At 39.2% G+C, this 9,639-nt stretch overlaps 1 protein-coding gene across 3 annotated transcripts in view; it reads right to left on the bottom strand.

Moving 5' to 3' along the window:
• ppih (peptidylprolyl isomerase H (cyclophilin H)) overlaps nt 1-9,434 on the bottom strand; it is a 37,151-nt gene extending 27,717 nt beyond the window's left edge. For 2 of the 3 annotated variants that reach the window (XR_008385915.1, XM_053624558.1), the window contains exon 1: nt 9,088-9,434. Coding sequence is in view for 2 of the 3 variants with exons in the window: in XM_053624558.1 (XP_053480533.1) it covers nt 9,088-9,153 (66 nt within the window). In the remaining variant the exon portion in view is untranslated. The remainder of the gene's footprint in view (nt 1-9,087) is intronic. The other variant, XM_053624559.1, reaches the window with a different exon arrangement.
• Between the last annotated feature and the right edge of the window lie 205 nt (nt 9,435-9,639).

The raw sequence follows: 9,639 nt of genomic DNA on the forward strand, positions 1-9,639 counted from the left end.
TCAAAATATAATGTTAATATTTAAAAAAATCCTTTGCACAATGTATAGCAGAACATAGATACATTTAATACCTTTTTCATAGCCTTCAATTTGCACAATGTTTGAAGGACAACATCGGGCAGAATGTGAAATAACTTGTTTTTTTAACTCAGAAAATAAAAATTGGCCTTTTAATCCAACTAATCGATCAATTGAAGAAATAATCAACAGATTAATCGATTATCAAAATAATAATCGTTAATTGCAGCCCTATATTGGAGCATATTGATACATATTGTAAGTGCAATGCACTTCGCAATCTAATACAACTAATATGATGAACTGGTGAAGTGACCCTGTACAAGAGTGGCCTGCATTCATTTAACCATTTATTCATTTTATCTTTCCAAAGACAAGGTTAACAAAACATCATCAGAGTGTTTACAGAAGAAGAAAAGTTTGCTTTGTTAGACTGCTCATTTGTAGACTGTAGGCTACTGTAATATCAGCAAGGCAAAGGGCAAAAGTGTGATAACGACACGTTACCCTAGGCAAAACAGAACACACAGTACCGAAGCAACAAGGCAAAGTGTGCATTTACTGACCTAAATTCATGCTCAAACATCATTTTACATGCACAAGGGCATGGTAAAGAAATTTCAGTAGGTCTGTAGTGTACATATACATATTTTTGTACAAAAAAAAAATCATAACCTTAACCTCAACTCTTTTACATGTACGTTTGAACAAAACCTGATAAGTAAATAAATGAGATAAATATTACAGTGCCACAGGTTAACTATTAACATCTCGTGGTGCCTTCAGAACAATATTTGCTATTAGTCACCATGTTTACAAAGAAAATGATATCGAGTCATGTCAAACAAAATCCTGTTGTTTGTGCAACTATAAATACAATGCAACAGGTTTGGTTAAATATATGTTAAGTTCAAGATTATTTTATAATGTTATTAAGATGCAATTTGTAATGTATCAAAGTGTTTCTAAATCCATTATAATCATAACGACCTCATATATTTCTAATTGCAACAGTGCTTTGCAGTACTGCTATGTAATTAGCCATCTCGAGTCAGAAAAGAGCTGCTCAACTTCGCAGCTTTTCTTTAAAAAGACAACTTACCTTGCATACATACCGCAGATTCAACTGAGGGGTCAATAGGGGAAGGGGAAAAAGTAGTAAATGTGTGCTTCGAGTGACTCTCTGCAGTATGCAGTCCCATACACGCCTGGTATACTTCCATTACATACACCTCAGGTGATCTGATCATGTGATTCATTAAATCATATATTGCTTCTAATAAGGAAAAATTAAATATATGGCATTCCATGAACTAGTTCTTTCAAATTCAATTCAATTCAATTTTATTTGTATAGCGCTTTTAACAATGGGCATTGACTCAAAGCAGCTTTACAGAAACATATAAACACAGGATACAGATTTTAAGTGTGTGAATGTATCCCTAATGAGCAAGCCAGTGGCGAGGAAAAACTCCGAAAGTAAAGACGATACGAGGAAGAAACCTTGAGAGGAAGCAGACTCAAAAGTGAACCCATCCTCTTCTGGGTACCAACAGATAGTGTGAAAGTAAAGGGAAGTTCATTAGGGTTTTTATATGAAGTCTGTTTTGTTGACCTAGTCCACTGTTTACTAAAGGAGCCCTGAGTGCAAAACTGTATGTGGTAATTGCAGTCCTAAGGCCATAGTAGCAACCGTAATCCCAAACAAGGTGATGAAATGGTTTCATAGTATTACATATTGTGACAGATTGAAAAAAAATAGTTGTGAGGTCAAGCAAACCAAATCTAGGACACAAACAGTTTGCATATAGTGAGAATAGTAAGAAGTAGTGTGTATATGATAATACGCATATTCAAAAATGTCTAACCAACAAACAAAACATTAACACGTTATGGATATCAACCGCCGTAATGCAGAATTTCAAATGAGTTCGATTCTGCGTGAAAACTGCAAACCTGGCAACAAAGGTGATCTTTTGATGTTGAACGGGGTTACGCAAGTGTCAATGCCAGTGTCTGGGTGATTGGATCACAACTGACATATCAGCTGCAATGGATCTATTTACAATATAAAATTTTCAGAAATCTGTACTATATACACATCACCATGCACTTTAATAGGAACACATGTACACCTGCACATTTATGCAGCGTTATCATGTGGCAGCAGCACAATGCGTGAAATCATGCAGATACAGGTCAAGAACTTCCGTTAATGTTCACATCAAATGATAGAATGGGGAAGGAGAATGTGATCTCTGAGAATTTGACCGTGGCATGGTTGTTGGTTGATGGGCTGGTTTGAGTATTACAGAAACTGCTGATCTCCTTGGATTTTCACACACAACTGTCTCTGCAGTTTATACAGAATGGTGCGAAAAACAAAAAAAAAACGTCCTGTGAGCAGAGGGTCTTCAGGCTGAAATCCCTTGTTGGTGAGAGAGATCAAAGGAGAATGAACAGACTGGTCTGAGCTGACAGGAAGTCTATAATGACTCAAATATTCACTCTTTATAACTGTAGTCCGTGGAAAAGCATTTCCGCATGCACAAAACATCAGGCCTTGACGTGGATGGACTACAACAGCAGAAGACCACATCAGATTCCACTCCTGTCAGCCAAGAATAAGAATCTGAGGCTATTTTGGGCACAAACTTGCCGAAACTGCTCTTTTTCCAAGTCTTCAACACTCATTTTTGAGTTTGCATGTCAGAGATAGTAGTCCACTTATACAACAATTTGCCAACAATTACAATTTTTTAAAAAAATGATTAATGAACAACACATTGCACTTTTTAACTGTAAGCAAGACTTTTGTGCCGTCTGATTTCTCAGTACCATGACAAGCTGTTTATTCTCAAAACAAAGAAAAAAATCATCCTTGTGAGGGCATTACCTTATAGAGTAGCTATAACAATCAATACCAGGAACGATCCTTTGTAAGGAAACTTACTGACTTTTCGAAAGCGGCTTCACTCAAGACTACTTGTACACATTTAAAAAAAAATAAATCTCTCCTTACTGAAAACTCCATCACGTCGATGAATGTCCACAAACCTTTGGCCATATAGTGTACATCCTTGGAAGCAACCCACATTCTTTATCAAAAGCTCAATTATAAAGGTGTTCATTATGCCATGGAAAAGAGAAAGGCGTATACTCTTAGGGAATCTGATACAAGAGCAATTCAAGTGACCGGCCGACTCAAAATCACAGATACATCACTTCAAATACTTCATAAATCGAACACATGATTGGTTATGGAGAGACGGAGGATCTATATCTTGCCGATAAATGATCACATCAATCTAACACAGGAGGAGTAAAGACATGTGGACTGCAGGTGCAGCCTTTAACTGGCTTGAACGGCTTCGTTCAAAAGCGTCAAGAAATCAGAAACGAAAACCTTGAGAACGTGATAAAAGGGAAACACTGCATCATATACAGGGTCACTGCAACCTCAAAAAATATTATAGAGACTAAATCATGAGGGAAAATGTGTACAGATGACCAACAAGTATAAACTAAAGTCAAAACAGAAATCGAATCTAAAAACATAAAACTGATATAGAATAGTACTGTAAAATAAGAGAGATCATCAACTATAAGTAAAAAATTTAGACACCCAACATTTGCGTCTGGTACAGCTCTGCAATTTAGGGTTATGGTTAGGGTTGGTCACAGTGTTGCTTTGCCACAAATCACTTTACTACACCGTTACAATTCAAAATATAATTGCACTAAATCTGCGGCAACTGCACTTATACTTGCAGAAATATAGCTCGGCTTAATTATATTACAGCTCTACATTTTTGTAGTATCCTCCATATTGCATATTTTGCACTGTACTGTCTGAACAGTCGGTACTTTCTCTAACTCCCTAAGATCATAAATTTCATTTCCCCATTTTCTTAAGACGATCTGCTCTTTCTCGGATTTGAACTGCTATGTTCGCAGTTAGCATGTTAGTAATATTCATTTTCTCCATACCTCCTGTAGAGATGTACTGTTGCATTGTTTTGTATTGTATTATATTATGTGGCTACTGTTCTGCCCTGAACTATGTATGAGACTTCGAAAAAAGGACATTCTACACCTGGCTTATGAATACATCCTGATAATGTTTCTGGAAAGCCTGATGAACTGCTCAGGCCAGAAAAGAAACAGGATGAACCACTTTTAGGCAACTCGGATCTACATTCACCAGAAAAAGACTTCACAGGATTGTTTTTCACTGCGTAGAAAGTATGACCAATCCCACTCCTTATTGGTGTTATTCTGCTTATTTAGGTCCCGTGAGTTCTAAAGGCGCCAGGTAACTGAGCTACTGGAGCAAAACCAAACACCCCCACTGTCAGTTTATTTGAAGAACACAAATATTTAACAGTCCAACACAAACATCTTAACAGTCATCTAGTCTAAACTGAGTGTCTGTAGTGCAACACTTTCTATAGGTTAAAAGACACCGCAGTTAATTTGCCTAAAGGTGCTCTGAACTGAAGGGTGGAGATACACACACACACACACACACACACACACACACACACACACACACACGCACACACACAGTGGGGGAAATAAGTATTGGATGCATCAACTTTTTTTTCAGTAAATATATTTCCAATGAAGCCATTCACATGAAATTTTCACCAGACATCAGTATTAACTCAAGAAATCCAGAAATTCGGCCGAATAAGTGAAAAGGCCAAATAAATTTGACTGTACAATGACATGTTTGATGACGTGCCAAATAGCCTAGCAACCAGAGTGAGATGCGCGAATTTCACGACCTCCACTTCCGGCAGCGCGCTCGGAGCGATGAGGGGGTGCACGCATGCACAATCTAGCATGAATAACACTAACCTTTTTTTTTTGCTATTTTCAGCCGAATAATTTCGGTTGCCAAACATTCGGTGCATCCCTAATATTTAGTGTGTAAACCAGTCTTTTGTCATTACAGATGTCCGGGCCAGAAGAAGCTGCTCGTTCTACAAGAAGTAGTACGCAAAGAGAAACGTCTGAAAATGAAATGGGCATTCATCTGATTGGCACTCCCTCTCTCTTTTGTGCTATCAATTCAGATTGCTTTACCGTTTCTGATGTGGATTCAAATTTCTCTCTGGACGGGGCGATTCCATGCCTTTTCAATGCATTGGGACTGTGAGATAGCTGATAGCTGTCCGTCTTGGGTTAGATACCCATGCATAAACTCACCTGATGGTCTAAATCTCAGATTTATGCTATATAAAAAAGGTTAAAGACCGGTGTTATCGTCTTGACAGCAATGAAACAGTGACCTATTGGCACGGTCACTCCCCAAATTATCCAGAGAATACCCTCATGATTCAGAAAGGCCGGTGGGTGAGCGATGGCGGTCTGGATGTGTTCGAGAGTAACTTCAGCTCACTGAGCTGGATTCCAATTATGATAGCACATGCTGATTGGGATTGATCCTGCTATGTTTATGTATATGGATGTTTGTTCGCTCTTGTTTCTCAGATATTTTCAAGTCTGCTTGCAGAACAGTGAACCCTACTGAGGAGGAGATGCAACTGCTGAAATTGAAGAACAGCCTTCATCACCAGCTGATAAAATCAACGCCCTGTTGTGAGTGGGAGGTTGGAGAGCCCGTTTTTACATAACGGCTGAACTGGTTTTACATGCAGATATACATCACAAAAAGTAAATTGGCTTTAATTTCCTGGGCTTTGTAATGCACAATTAAAAATTTCAACAGGGTTTGAGCCCTCGGAGACTGAGACTTCCTTTCATGACCCACTGGTGGGCGAGACCTCCTCCGTCAACCCACTGGAGATCCAGACTACCTCGTTTAACCCACCGTGGGTACGGACTTCCTCGTTCAACCCACTGGTGATCCAGACTTCCTTGTTCGACCCACTGGAGATCCAGACTTCCTCGTTCAACCCCCTCATCCGACCCACCGTGGGTACAGACTTCCTTGTTCAACCAGTTGGGATCAAAGCTTTATTGTTTAACCTGCTGGGGGTCAGACAGATTTTGTGTGCTAATATTTTCAAGTGTTACCAACAGTTGTATTCAATTAAGCCACATTTAAATAATGTATAAATACCATTTAGTCTTTTCACCATCCTGACACTAGCATTAGCACTGTTCAGCAATAAAAATGGACAAAATTCCCTGCCCATCTTCTTCCACTAAACAAAATAGCATTCTCTCTAAAACTGCATACTTACACTAACTGGTTTTCCTATTACAGTCAGGGATTTTTAAAAACCTCTCATGTATTCTTCAAACCTACTGAAAGGTCTGTTCCATGAACCAGTCTTCTGGATTTTCTAGATTAGTAACGAATTTTTTTTTTTTTTAAAGGTGGTGTCAGAGGTTTCAATTTGAGACAAACCTTGAGGCAACAATCAGGACGACAGTGTATTTAACATCACTGTGCATAAAATCCCTCAGCATGTTACAGTTTAACTTAGAAACCTGACGGACAGGGATGTTTTGGCTCTGATGTGCCAGAGGGAATGTTGCATTAAATCCTGCACAAGATAGACAGGCCAGTATATGAACAATGCCACATGTGGTACTGCTGCATCGGCACACGCGCGCGCGCGCACACACACACACACACACACACACACACACACACACACACACACAAAGTCAGACGTGAAGTACTAACGTCTGCTTCACGTCAAGTTGTATCATACCACCCCGGCCTGGACTGTCCTATAACTTGTCCCACTGTGTTTTATGCTGTATTCAGCTAGAGGTCGTAACTCGGAATTCCCAAACTCCAACCAGGAAAAACCAAAGAAAACACGCCACACAGCAAACTATGAATTCCTACTCGGGAACTCGAGATGGTCTCCTCTACTCCGAGCTCCTCCAAGTTCAGCAAGTCACGTCAGCTCAACATGACTGTCCACAGCAGTAAACAAATTAGCACTTCTTACCTTTAAAAGAGTTACGCTGTAACTGAATGAGCACACAGACATTTTAGATTGTTAAATCTAACACCGACTATCACAGGAGAATATACATCACTTATCACAGTTAGCTGGCTAGCTTGCTGCTAACAAAAGTCTAACATGGAGGTGCCCCATTAGACTGGTAAGTCAGTGCAAGAAATATTTTTCCTTGGGATTTTGGTCATGTATGTTACTGACATAATAAAATGTTAAAATTTTATAGCAGTCCTAACTTATGAATCTGGAATTTAAAAAATAAATAAAATGTAGGGAGGTCAAGGCTTGGGGGTCGCACAAATTTCACAATGTTCATTTGGGGTTATTTGCCCAAATATTCTGGGAACACTCTTGTAGTATAAGGTCAAAAAAAGTTTGGTCATACAGTATCTGAAATGTTAGGTTATAACGCATTCATGTTGTGTATAATCTCATTTGTACAAGTGAGATTATTAGACAGGCAAATTTTCCTGCACAAAACCCCTTCTATGAGGAGGCTCGAAATCTTGCACTCACCCTAAATACTTCCCAGTTGAACAAATACACAGGATGTACAAGCCAATATTACATACCCTATGTAGTGCACCCACTACATTTTGGACCTAAATGTATATAGGTAATGTAAACTAATCAGAAGTGTTGTCTCTGTCGCTATATTTAGCAAATTTTTAGACCTCTTCAGTGACTTTCATTCAAATAAGAGCCTAGTGACAAATCTAGTGTCTTTTTAAGCACATCAGTAACTCTCTTGAACTCGATACGGTTCTACAGCTCACATCTCAACTGCTGCTATACAAGTTTAGAGGGCAGGTTCACTCGACTCACTCACCATCAGTGTATTACGCCTGACTGTCTTGCGCTGATGACCAATCCCAGATCACCACTGTTCCCAACGACCAATCCCGGATCACCACTGTTCCCAACGACCAATCCCAGATCACCACTGTCCCCAACGACCAATCCCAGATCACCACTGTTCCCAATCACCAATCCCAGATCACCACTGTTCCATACGATCAATCACGGATCACCACTGTTCCTAACAATCAATCACGGATCACCACTGTTCCCAACGACCAATCCCAGATCACCACTGTTCCCAACGACCAATCCCAGATCACCACTGTTCCCAACACCCAATCACTGATCACCACTGATCTCAACACCCAATCCCAGATCACCACTGTCCCCAACACCCAATCACTGATCACCACTGTTCCCAATGCCCAATCACTGATCACCACTGTTCTCAACACCCAATCATTGATCACCACTGTTTGTCCCCCCTTTCACACTCCCTCATTTTTTTTTACAAGTAAAAATCAAGTAACCGTTTCCATAACGACTACTCATCTTTCACTACTACTCATGGCTTCTTTTTGTCGTTCTTGATAAATAGTATTTTGGAAGTAGTGTAAAGAAATTGTCTGTGGTGCCATGACCGAAGATGACTAATTTCTATAACAAATGATTTAAGAAATAAATGATAATCTACTGTTTTCTATTATGCTCGATTATATTCTAGATGCAACTCTACCTTTCTCCTACTCTACTCTACTGTGTACTTTGATTTACCAATGCGTGGATTATTAATATGCAAATGAGTCTGTAACGTCATCTAGCGAGACTTTAAACGTGCTTTAGCCACTTTCCCCTGAAAAGAGTTGGCCACGGTGCTGCAGTAAACAGAGTACAGTGGAACCTGAACGCTCCACACAAACCAGAAAACGCATTTACAAGTGACTCTCCTATAAAACACAAACCGACAGGAAATGCAATACCAACTATTAAAAACTAAGCTAATGAATTTGGTTAAGTTAGCCAGCTACATATATTGTGCTAGTAGCAAATAACTAGCATCACTTCCCACCTTAGAGTGACTCGCTAACCGAGAATCTTATAAAACAGAACCACGCAGCAAACTCCGGCTCTTATGAGTGACTTAAAAAAATATTTGTTACACTGCTTTTTTATTATATATATACACTTTTTTAAGAATAGACACAGCGTTTACTGTACAGCACCTCTCACGTGCTCATTCAGTTCATAATGATTTAGTTAGTTAGCTAGCTTGTGGACTAGCATTAGCTGCATAAAGTGGATAAATTACAGCTCTTACCTGTCCTCCGATTGTCACGTCAAAAAACACAATGGGATTATTAGGGTTTGAAGGTTGGACGTTCATTATGTAGCATTAATGGGGAATAAAACCAAATACAACTGATTTATTTGGCTGGTTTTAGTGAACAGTTCCACACATTCAAAAACGGAACACTACGGCAAGCTTGAATGGACATTTCTACGGATACCATTGAGGGACAAGGACGTCTCGCGCTAGCCGTATTTAGAATTTGTGAACTGAATTTTATATCCTTTACGTTACTTTCTTTCTTTCAGATAAAAAGCCCTGTGTTCCAATACAGTTATGATATTTACTACAAGGCACATACGTGATTTTCAAAACACTTCCGTGCACTCACGGAATTATAGGCGTTTTTTTCCCGGCTATTTCATTTTTATTTATTTTTTGTTTTTGAGAAAACATGACAGGGCGTGCTGTTATAGGAAAATAATCAAGGACAAGCTGAAGGGATTTAGTGTTACCACACCAAAGTTGGCTGTTTTCCTATAAGAGCATACCCTGCTGCATTTTATCCCTCTTATATGACAG

This window comes from Ictalurus furcatus, chromosome 5 (assembly GCF_023375685.1).
Source record: "Ictalurus furcatus strain D&B chromosome 5, Billie_1.0, whole genome shotgun sequence".
NCBI lineage: Eukaryota > Metazoa > Chordata > Actinopteri > Siluriformes > Ictaluridae > Ictalurus > Ictalurus furcatus.